A 12,186-nucleotide genomic window follows, 5' to 3' on the forward strand; every position below is an offset into this window, starting at 1 on the left:
CAACATGGATGAAACTGGAGGGTATTATGCTAAGCGAAATAAGTAAGTCAGTCAGAAAAAGACAGATATCATAATTTCACTCATATGTGGAATTTGAGAAACTCAACAGATGAATGTAGGGAAAGGGAAAGAAAAATAAGATAAAAAAAAGATAGGAAGGAAAACCATAAGAAACTCTTAAATACAGAGAACAAACTGAGGATTCCTGGAGAGGTATTGGGTGAGGGGATGGGCTTAATGGGTGATGGGCATTAGGACGGCAATTGCTGGGTGTTATATGTAAGTGATGAATCACTAAATTCTATTCCTGAAACCATTATACACTGTATGCTAAGTAACTTGGATTTAAATAAAATTGGGAAAAAAATAAAAAATAAAATCTGGTAATCAACTAAATCTAAGTATCTAATTGGAGTCATTCAAGGTACTCCTAATGTACACCAAATTGTTATTAGCAATTATCTCTGGACAATAAAATTAAGGGAAATTTAAAATCTTTTAAAATATATATTTCTACAATGTTTGTTTTGACAAGAATGTATTCCTTTTATAAGTAGAAAAAGAGAAATATTAAAATAAATAGATAAAACCCAAATTTAAAAATTATTTCCTTTCTAGGTAATTTGTCAGCAGGTCTCAAAAACCTTAAAAATTTGCTTACTATTTGAAGTAGTGTTTCCATTTTAGAAATTTATTTTAGGAAAATAATCAGAAATGTGTGCAAAGATTTAGCTTTAATAATATTGATGGGGGTGAGGTGCCTGGGTGGCTCAGTCAATTAAGACACCAACTTTTGATTTCAGCTCAGGTCACAATCTCACAGTTTGTGAGTTTGAGCCCCTCATCAGGCTCTGTGCTGACACACACAGAGCCTGCTTGGGATTCTCTCTCTCCCTCTCTCTTTGCCCCTCCTGTACTCATGTACTCTCTCTCTCTCAAAGAAAATAAAAGCACTAAAAATAAAAGAATATTCATGGGGGCGCCTAGGTGGCTCAATTGATTAAGTGCCTGACTCTTGATTTGGGCTCAGTCATGATCTGTTTGTGGATCAAGCCCTGAATTGGACTCCATGCTGACAGCACAGAACCTATTTGGGATTCTGTCTCTCTCCTCTCTCTCTCTGCCCCTCCCCTGCTCACATGCGCATGCAAGCTCTCTTTCTCTCACTCTCAAAATAAATAAACTGAAAAAAAAAAAAGAATTGGCTTAAAAAATAGTATTCATGATGATATTCACTTGATAATTAAAAAATAAAAAAAAGAATATTCACGACGGTACTATTTATAATAGTGAGAACCAGATACAACTAACAATAGAGGGTTGGTTGAAGACTCATGGTATAATTATACTGTGGGATGTTATTTTAGTTTAGTTTAGTTTTAGTTTAATTAATTAATTAATTTTTTAAATGTTTATTTATTTTTGAGAGAGAGAGAGAGCATGAGCAGTTGAGGAACAAACAGGGGAAAAGAGAGAATCCCAAGCAGGATCTACACCGTCAGTGCAAGAGCCTAACTCAGGGCTTGATCCCACAAGCCATGAGATCATGACCTGAACTGAAATCAAGAGTTGGATGTTTAATCGACTGAGCCACCTAGGTGCCCCTTATTTATTTGTTTTTAAGTAATCTCTACACCCAATGGGGCGCTCGAACTTAGGACTCCGAGATCGAGTCACATGCTCCCTCTGACTGAGCCAGCCAGGTACCCCAATATTTTAAATGCTAGGTACTTTACAAAAGATAAAAAATAAATAAATGCTAGTTACTTTAAGTGCTATTATAAAAGTGTTATGATGACAGATACTTAGAGTAGAATACAAAGTAGGAACTAAATGTGTATATTCCATGACAACTACATACATAAAACAAAAGACTGGGAGACTCTACATGAAAATGTTAACTGTGGTTATTTCTGAAGGGTCAGATTACAGGCTTATTTTGATTTTGTGTTGCCTTTATGATATGTTCAAAGATGCTATAATAAACATATATTACATTGTAGTCATATTGTTAAATAAAACTTTTTTTTTTAAGTTTATCTATTTTGAGAGAGAGAGAGGCAGAAAGAGAGAGAGATGTGGGGCTTGATCTTACGAATTGTGAGATCATGACCTGAGCTGAAATCAAGAGTTGCAAGTTTAACCAACTGAGCTGCCCGGGCACCTGGTAAAATAAACCTTTTAATATTTAAAAAATTCTGGCAGCTCTTCCTGCTCACAGGTCCTGTCCCCGTGCTGTAATAAGATCACCTTTTTTGCACACACACACACACACACACACACACTCACACACACACAATTCTATTCAGTGAGAGATGAGAATAACAAAGCTGAATCCTAGAAATTTAAGGGGGCTCATAGTCCACAAGAATAAGTAGGTGTCCCAGACATAATGGCAAACTATTCACTGAGAAGCAGGGCTAGGCTTCTTGAGATCTCTAACCCTCACAAGGTTCAGTTCCACAAAGTGAGGATTATTAGCCCCATTTACAGATGAATAAACGGGCTCAGAGAGGTGAAGAGACACATCAAGATCCTACAGCATGTTCTTCACTTTGCTGGCATTTGGGCTGGACTTGCCTCAGCAGGGTTGGGCACTAGGAGTGCTCAGTACCCTCAGAGAGTGGAAACTCAGAGGCCCTCATCGCCCTGCCCGTGGGCTTGCCTGCTGCCTCTCGTCAGCGAGGTCAACAGGGTCAGACTTGCACCCCAGCACACCTGAGTGGGGACTCACATTCCTCCCTAGATGTCCCCCACTGACTTGCTGGTGACAGTGATCGCATTGCCGGTCTCTGAACACAGGATACCTCCAATGCCAAGGCTTGCACACCTCAGGCATTGGCCTCCCTCTTCTGCCCTGATGTTCAGCAGTCCTCTTCTGCCTGGCTTCCGAATCTGGGGGAATGTGCCCAGAAGCAAACTGGTCCTGAGATTTACATCCACTTCTTTGCTCCCCGAACCTCCTGAGCAGCTGGGAGGGGGGTGGGGATCTTGGCTGCCTCCAAGCTCCAACACCTCAGGTCTGAATTTCTCAGAGTGAGTCTTGGGAGGTCCTTTTGAACTGGGTCCTCTAAGAGACATGCAATGGAGGTCGCCAAAGCTAGGGGGAAATGGAGCTAGAATCTTCAAAAATGGGTCGAGTGGAGAAATGGTTTGAAATTGGATCGATGCAGCAGCACTGTTGTTTGGCGTCTTTTCTTTTTTCCCCCCATTTCTGCTAGTGTTGTTCTACTATTTATGTAATTCAAGAAACCCAACTGCGACTGCTCAAAGAAGAAAAAAGATAACGTAGACATTTCCCTGAATCCCTCAACAGTGAAACATCCCCAATTCCTCTGTCATTGGAGATTTAGGACGGACTAGTTTGAGTCCACACTGACCTAAAGGCTTGTTTATTCAGCTCTCTCCTCTCTGCTATTTGTTCACCATTGATTGCATTTGCAGAATCTGGCAGAGTAGCACGTAGTGAGTACTCTGGAAATATTTGTTGAATAAATGAACCAACTGGGTTTATATCCTCATTCAGAACACATGCTGAGGCTTTCAAAAAGGGAGGAGCTTTTTGTATTATTTGCTATTAATAAAAGGAGATAGCTTTTTAAAAATAAAAGAAACTTTTCTGTGGAGTAAGAGTGTCAAGTTAAGCACAATTGATTAATTTGTCTGACTCAATAAACACCATTTTTAGGTACATCCCCTAAGGAAGCCAATAGCAAGCCCTTAAATCACCATTAGTTTGAGAACAAATGTGTCACCTCAGATTTGAGCTCATGTGTTAATAATTGAGGAGCACTGTGCATAAGATAAGCTGAAGACCCTCCACATTCAAGAGTGGTGGCACTGGGACTTGCAGTTAGACCAGGTGGGTTGATCCCAGAAATTCCTTTATAACAGCTTTATTGAGAAATAACTCACATACCATACAATTCCCCTATCTAAAGCGTCTAATTCAGAGGCTTTTAGTATATTCACAGAATTGTGCAGCCATCACCATAATCAATTTTATTTTATTTTTTTAATGTTTATTTATTTGTTTTGAGACAGAGAGAGCACATGCGTGCATGCAAGCAGGGGAGGGGCAGAGAGAGAGAGGGAGAGAGAGAATCCAAAGCAGGCTCTGCACTGTCAGCGCAGAGCCCAATGCAGGGCTTGATCTCATGAACCATGAGATCTCACGGACCATGGGATCGTGACCTGAGCTGAAATCAAGACTCATAGGCTTAACCAACTGAGCCACCCAGGTGTCCCATCACAATCAATTTTAGAATAGTTTTATCACCCTGAAAAAAACCTCCTTCCCCATTTCCTCCCTATCCCCTGGACTCCATCCTAGGCAACCACTGATCTATTTTCTCTCTGTGTAGATTTCCTTATTCTTGACATTTTATGTAAATGGAAGCATTTGTGACTTTGTGACGTTGTGACTTTTGCTAAGCATAACGTTTTCAAAATTCATTCATGTTGTAGCATGTATCAGTACTTCATTTATTTTTATCATTAAATAAAATTCCATTGTATGGATATACCACATTTTATTTATCCATCTTCAACAGATGACCATTTGAATTGTTTTTGCTTTTTGGCTATGATGAATGATGTTGCTTTTGAACATTCACTCATTATGTGAATATATACACCTAAGAGTGGAATTGCTGGATCATGTGGTCTATGTTTAACTTTTTTTTTAATTATTAAGAATTTTTGTTTTTTATTTTTGAGATAGAGAGGTAATGCGAGCAGGAGAGGGAGGTGGAGAGAGAGAGATTGAGACAGAGAGAATCTCAAGCAGGCTCCATGTCCAGTTGCAAAGTCCCATGTAGGGTTCAATCCCTTTACCTCAAGATCACAACCTGAGCCAAAATTAAGAGTCCATCACCAATCAACTGGGTCACCCAGGCTCCCCTACATTTAACTTCTTGAGGAACTGCAAACTGTTTTCCAAAGTGGCTGCACCATTTTACATTCCCATCAGTACAACGTGAGGTTCCAATTTCTCTACATCCTTAGTAACATTTGTTATCATCTGTCTTTGTGATAATAGCCTCCTAGAGAGTATCAAGTGGTATCTCATTGTAGTTTTGAAATTGCATTTCCCTGATGGCTAATGATGTTGAAAATCTTTTCATGTGCTTATTGGCCATTTGTAAATCTTCTTTGGAAAAATGTTATTTAGGTCCTTTGCCCATTTCAAAATTGGATTATTTGCCTTATTACTATAGATTGTAAAAGTTCATTGTATATTCTGGATATAAGTCCCTTATCAGATATATGATTTGAAAATATTTTCTCTCTTATGTAGGTTTTCTTTGCATTTTCTTGATGGTGTCATTTGGAACACAAAAGTTTTTAATTTTCATGAGTCCAATTTATTTTTTCCTTTGTTACTTGTGCTTTTGATGTTATATATAAGAAGTCTTTGCCTCATGAAGATTCACTCTTATATTTTCTTCTAAAGTGTAAAATTTTTAGCTCTTACGTGTAGGTCTATGATCCATTTTGTGTTAATTTGTGTGTGTGATGTGAGGTAGGGGTTTAACTTCATTCTTTGTGTGTGGATCTCCACATGTCTTGGCACCACCTGCTGAAATGACTATTCTTTCCCCCACTGAATTGTCTTGGCATTCTTACCAAAGATCAATTGATCACACATCAGAAGGTTTATTTATGGACTCTCAATTCTATTTCATTGATCTGTATGTCTGTCCTTATGCCAAAATCACACTTGATAACATGTTACTGTAGCTTGGCAGTAAGTTTTAAAATTGGGATATATAAGCCCTCTAAACTTGTTCTTTTTCAAGATTGTTTTGGCTATTCTGGGTGCCTTGAAATTCCATACTTTTTGAATCAATTCTGTGAAGAAGTCAGGATTTTGAAAGGGATTTTTTAAAGTATAAACTGCAAGGACAAAGAGAATGGGAGAAGAAAGTAGAATAAGGAGGGGTAAATGATTTGGCCAAGTAGTAGAAGCTGTGGCCTGATGCCTGCAGAACGGAACCAATCATGGGACATGAGCAATTCAGGAAAGCACTGGGTTTGGAAACCCAGGGTACCAAGGAATGTGGGAATGAAGGGCAGAGCTGAGATGGGGAATGAGCTGAAAGTCTATTTGCAGAGCAGTCCAGCCCTCCAGATTTTCCCCAACACCTTCTCAAAGCCTAGTGACAGCTCCTCCTCAAGGCAAGAGATTAGACTGTTTTTTTCTAGAGCAGTGCTGTTAAATTTGGTTCATGAACTGGTTTAGGCCCATAAACTTTGTTACTGGCCCTAATATGATAAGTACAGAAAGTAAGAGTGTTTAGAATTTTTATAGAAATTTGAAATTGCCTCAACCTTCAAGTGTGTTCTCAGTGGATTCTTCTTTCTGAACAGGATGTAGACCAGTTTGGATGTTTGAACTCCTATTGTGAGTCATGTGTGGTAAGAGATATGTACTAGCCATGTGCGTTAGAACTACATGTGGGTCCCTGACAGATAAGAAATTTAAAAACTGGTCCTTCACCACAGACAGCTTGAGAAGCTTACTCCAGAGGCTGACAGACTCAGTTGTATGTATAGTTAGGAGAGGGTTGAGGTACCTGTTTAAAAAGCTACATTCTCAACAGTGGAATATCCGGCCTTCCTCCAACACTCATTCAACAAAATTGGCAGTTAGGCTTATACCCTCCCCCAACACCTATCCTCAGACAGAAGTCTCGAAGATTCTTATCAGAAAAGACTTAATGGCCCAGAGAGACTTTTAAACACTGACATTTAGAAGTCCCCTCAGAGAAAAAGCTGCTTGACACCTTATCTCAATATCTCTACAGTAAAATTCCTCAATGGACAAGCCATTCCTGTGCACATAAAGCTTAAAATAAATTCTAAAAGGTTTGTTTTGTGTTTTTTTTTTTTGAATAGGCTTTATACTAATGTGGCTCAGAATTTAAAAGACTCAAAAGGTACAATGAAGAGGGCTTCATTAGTTTCTTCTTCTTCTTTTTTTTTTTTAATTTTTTTTTTCAACGTTTATTTATTTTTGGGACAGAGAGAGACAGAGCATGAACGGGAGAGGGGCAGAGAGAGAGGGAGACACAGAATCGGAAACAGGCTCCAGGCTCTGAGCCATCAGCCCAGAGCCCGACGCGGGGCTCGAACTCACGGAGCGCGAGATCGTGACCTGGCTGAAGTCGGACGCTTAACCGACTGCGCCACCCAGGCGCCCCTCATTAGTTTCTTCTTAATTCCTCTTCCGGTAAACTGTTTAATGCCTCCCTCTTTAAAGTGTTTTTTGTTTTGTTTTGTTTTGTTTTTTTTGTTTTTTTGTTTTTTTTTTTTTTTTAGAGTGAGAGCATGAGCAGGGGAGAGAGGCAGAGGAAGAGAGAGAGAATCTCAAGCAGTCTCCATGCTCAGTGTGGAGCCTGACACAGGGCTCACTTCCATGACCCCAGGAACATGACCTGACTTGAAATCAAGGGTCAACTGACTGAGCCATCCAGGCGCCCCTGCCTCACTCTTTAATAGAAACAGAAAGTCTACATGAAAGACAGAGACCAAAATAAAGAAATAAGAAAAGAGAAAGAAAAGAGAAAAGAATGTAGAGAGAAGAAAAGTTCAAAAAAGGACAAGAATAATGTTCCTGGAGACAGAAGAGAGGCTACTACACCCATGAAATAAGAATAGTAGCCTATTAGAAAAAGGAATATTCAGAGAACAGCAAAAGAGAACTCTGAGAAATTAAAAATAGAAATATTTAAAATTCAACTAGCAAAGTTAGAAAAAGTAGTTTATAAAATTTTACAGAAAGTAAAGCAAAGAGATAAAGAGATGGAAAATTAGATACAGAAGGTAAGAAGATCAAGAGATCAGGTCAGAAGATCCAACATCCTAATAACAGGAGCTCCAGATGGACTGAACAAAAAAACAGAGGGGAAGAAATAAGTGAATAACCAGAAGAATTTTTTTTTTTCTACAACAGAAGGATGTAAGTTTCCAGGTCAAAAAGACTCATTAAGTGCCCAGTATAATGAATGAGGAAAGAACCATCCCAAGGCACATCATTGTGAACTTTCAGAATGCTAGGGGTCAGAGAGAAGAATCTAAAACCTTTCAGAATGAGGGACTTCTGGGTGGCTCAGTCAGTTAAGCATCCGACTTCAGCTCAGGTCATGATCTCATGGCTTGTGGGTTCGAGCCCTGCCTCCGGCTAGTCAGCTCAGATCCTGCTTCAGATTCTGTGTGTCCCTCTCTCTCTGCCCTTCCCCCACTTGCACTCCATCTCTCTCTCTCTCTCTCTCTCTCAAAAATAAATGAACAAAAATCTATTTTTAATAAACAAAAATTTTTAACTTTCAGAATGAGATACAAAGGATCGAAAATTGAAATGGTATTGGATATTATAACAGCTACTCTGGAAGCTAGAATTCTATACTTTATACTATTGAGTATAGAGACACTTTCAGGGTTTTTTTTCTAATTTTTTAAAAAGTTTGTTTTTGAGAGAGAAGGAGAAAGTGAGGGGCGGGGAGCGGCAGAGAGAGAGAGGGAGACACAGAATCTGAAGCAGGCTCCAGGCTCTGAGCTGTCAGCACAGAGTCCGACGCGGGGCTCAAAGTCACGAACCCTGAGATCATGACCTGAGCTGAAGTTGGACGCTGAGCCGACTGAGCCAACCAGGCTCCCCTCAGTTATGTTAGTAAGTAAAATTTTATTTCTGTTGCTCACTTTCATAGGAAGTTACTGGAAGATATGCTCCACCATACCAAAGCAGTAAATCAAGGAAGCAGAGGACATGGAATCCACAGGACTATGGGTAGAGTTACCTTGGTCCTAACCAGAATGGAGGAGAAAGGAAGGAAGGAAGGGTGGAGGAAGAATGGAGCAATGAAATGCATGCAAGAAGAAAGAAGAGTCAAGAACCCAAGAGGATCCTCTTTGGCTCCCACTCCTCTTGGGGGTGCGTTTTTAATCCTGTACTCGGCTTTGTGAGACACCAATATCCTTGTAATAAATTCCTCTTGCTTAACTAGTTCACATTGGATTTCAGTCACTTGCAACCAAAAGACTCTTCCTGATATCTTTGCCACTCAAGGAATTAGAACCAGCAGCATCAATATCGCATGGGAGCTTGTGAGAAATGCAGAATCTCAGGTATCTCCCAGACCTACTCGACAGAATCGCCTTTGAACAGGATTCCCTATGCACATTAAAGTCTGAGAAGCACTGTCCTTGTAGATCTACCTCACAAAGTTGAGTACTGGGTATATTAAAGGGAATATGTATAGTAGGTACTCTGGAAGGTACTGATTATGAAGAAGAGGGAGAAGGAGAAGAGGAAGAAGGAGGAACTAGGAACACTTGAAAATGGCAATCTGAGGGGCGCCTCGGTGGCGCAGTCGGTTAAGCGTCCGACTTCAGCCAGGTCACGATCTCGCGCTCCGTGAGTTCGAGCCCCACGTCGGGCTCTGGGCTGATGGCTCAGAGCCTGGAGCCTGTTTCCGATTCTGTGTCTCCCTCTCTCTCTGCCCCTCCCCCGTTCATGCTCTGTCTCTCTCTGTCCCAAAAAAAATAAATAAACGTTGAAAAAAAAAATTAAAAAAAAAAAAAAAAGAAAATGGCAATCTGAGTTCCCGGGTCCATGGTAAATGGTGGTTCTGAACCAAATTACAAAAACAGGCACATAACAGAAAAGGCAAAGCACATTTATACTAGGAAACAGGTTTCAACTCTACCCCAGGAACCTGTCAGGTTAGTCAGTCCAGGTGTCGATGTGGGGAAACCATGAAGAAAAGCTCCTTCTCAGGTGTGGCCGTTGGCTGTGAGTGAGTGACAGACGACTCAGCATCTGGAGGCCGCGGCGGGGAGGGGCGGGGAGGGGGGGGGCTCCCCAATGCTGAGCGGCCGCTGCCCTTTCTCAGCAGGGCAAGTGTTCTGCCTGAAGTAGGTCAGAAGGAAATATCCCCAGTGTACAGCGCTGAATTGCTTTTTCAGGCAGAAATCCATGGCCCATAGGACTGGGGGTGGATGGGGAATGGGAAGGACAGGAGGTTGGGGGCCCACTGCGGGGGTAGGGGTAGGAAATCGCATCCCATTCTTGGCAGAAGCGAGATTGCCTCTCACACGGTTTTCCTGGCTCTGGTCCTTTGGCATTCAGCCACCGTCTTTGTGCTGGGGGTTCCAGTGACTTTCTAATGCTGAGCAAATCTGAATAAAGGCTGGGCTTTGGAAGATTTTAAGGGAAGGAGATGTGTTTGTAGAAAGCCAGTGTCCCATCTCAGCTGTCAATGTGCTGTGCATAGGAGATAATTATCCCAGGCTCAGACTGCCCCAGGAGTTATTGGTCATTGCTTTCCAATTGCCCACCAATTGTATGGCACTGAACTCAGCCCTGGAGAGTCTTTACCAGAGAAGCACCTCAGCCCTCAAAGAACTTATACAGTAGAGTCTCCAGTCCTTTAAAACATCTATGGGAATCTTACCTATTCAGGAAGAAAAAAACTCCACCATCATCAAATGGCTGTCTTTGTGAAGGCTGATTGTAGCCACCACCATAGCAGTAAAAGCCTAACTTACTTGAGAAGAGCAGTAAACAATAATGTACTTATTATGTGCCAGGCACTTTTCTAAGCTCTTCATGTATTTTTTTTTAAGTCTACTTATTTATTTTGTGAGAGAGAGAGAGAGAGCGAGCATGCACGAGCAGGGGAGGGACAAAGAGAAAGGGAGAGAGAGAATCCTCTCTCCCCTCCTCTCCCCTCCTCTCACAGGAGCCTGTGTGCAGGCTCCACACTCAGCACAGATCCCAGCCCGAAGTGGGGCTTTATCTGAGCAGAAACGAAGAGTCAACCGCTTAACTGACTGAGCCACCCAGGCACCCTTCCTTACATATTTTAACTCATTTAATCCTCACAACAACCTTGGGAGGTGAAATGCAATTTCAGTCCCCTTTGTACAGATGAGAAAGCTAAGGGATGAAGAGATTAAATGAGGGGCGCCTGGGTGGCGCAGTCGGTTAAGCGTCCGACTTCAGCCAGGTCACGATCTCGCGGTCCGGTCCGTGAGTTCGAGCCCCGCGTCGGGCTCTGGGCTGATGGCTCAGAGCCTGGAGCCTGTTTCCGATTCTGTGTCTCCCTCTCTCTCTGCCCCTCCCCCGTTCATGCTCTGTCTCTCTCTGTCCCAAAAATAAATAAGACATTAAAAAAAAAAAAGAGAGAGAGATTAAATGAGATCACATAGTCAATGGCAGAATTGGGATTCAAACCCAGGCATCCTGGCTCCAGAGACCCTGTTTTTTAACCATTCATTATATTTAAACTCCAGGCAGAGGGGGTCTGTAATAGCTCTCCTGCAAAGGAATCCCATCTCAGCCGTAAACAAGCTCTCTGATTTTAGCCAAATAACTCAGAGGCAATATGGTAGGGGGCAAGAGCAGAGGTGTCAGAGTTCAAAGATCTGGATTCTACTCCCAGTGCTGCCACTTCACAAGAAGGATACTTTGGTTGATTGAATGTACAACACAAGACGTAACTGGCGCCTTCCGTGTTTGCTCTTTCCATCACTGTCCCTCACTGCGTTTCCTTACATGTAAGGTGGAACAGGTGGTTTCAGTGACTCGGTCTAGACAATATTCACTGAAGAGTTACTATGCGCACAAAGCGCTATGCCAGACGCTGAAAGGCACAGAGACAAATGAAGTAGAGACCTGGCCTTTGCAAGGCTCACGGTCCAATTCTCTTTCATTTAATAAATCCTTTGGAGTTGAGCAAGGCCATTACCCCTGTTTTTAAAATGGTGGAGGGGCACCTGGGTGGCTCAGTGGGTTAAACATCCAACTCTTGATCTCAGTTCAGGTCATGATCTCTTGGTTCATGGGATCGAGGCCCACGTGGGGCTCTGCACTGACAGCGTAGAACCTGCTTGGGATTCTCTCTCTCCCTCTCTCTGCCCCTCCCCTGCTTACATGTGCATGCTCTCTCTCTCTCCAGATAAATAAATAAAATTAAAAAAAAAATTAAAATGGGGAAAGTCATATTTAAACACTCAGTTCAGTTGTAGACAGAATGTGACCCTAGGTTGATTCTTAGCTCGGGGCTCTTTCTGCTTCCAACCCTCCCACTCCATCTTGACATCACTGTGACTAAAAGCTACAAAGACCACTTTGAGTTCCTAACTTCCCACAGTCATTTTTGCACCTCCCTCCTGCCTTCC

The 12,186-nt window shown here is 41.8% G+C and overlaps 2 protein-coding genes across 2 annotated transcripts in view; one reads left to right on the top strand and one right to left on the bottom strand.

Moving 5' to 3' along the window:
* B4GALNT3 (beta-1,4-N-acetyl-galactosaminyltransferase 3) overlaps positions 1–9,012 on the top strand; it is a 140,820-nt gene extending 131,808 nt beyond the window's left edge. The window contains exon 20 of the mRNA XM_040462943.1: positions 8,712–9,012. Within this exon, the coding sequence (XP_040318877.1) occupies positions 8,712–8,967 (256 nt within the window). The 3' untranslated portion in view covers positions 8,968–9,012. The remainder of the gene's footprint in view (positions 1–8,711) is intronic.
* Positions 1–12,186, bottom strand: part of NINJ2 (ninjurin 2) — an 80,020-nt gene that overhangs the window by 28,545 nt on the left and 39,289 nt on the right. The window lies entirely within an intron of this gene.

Source organism: Herpailurus yagouaroundi, unplaced genomic scaffold (genome assembly GCF_014898765.1).
Source record: "Herpailurus yagouaroundi ecotype Mexico unplaced genomic scaffold, PumYag 355, whole genome shotgun sequence".
Classification (NCBI taxonomy): Eukaryota; Metazoa; Chordata; class Mammalia; order Carnivora; family Felidae; genus Herpailurus; species Herpailurus yagouaroundi.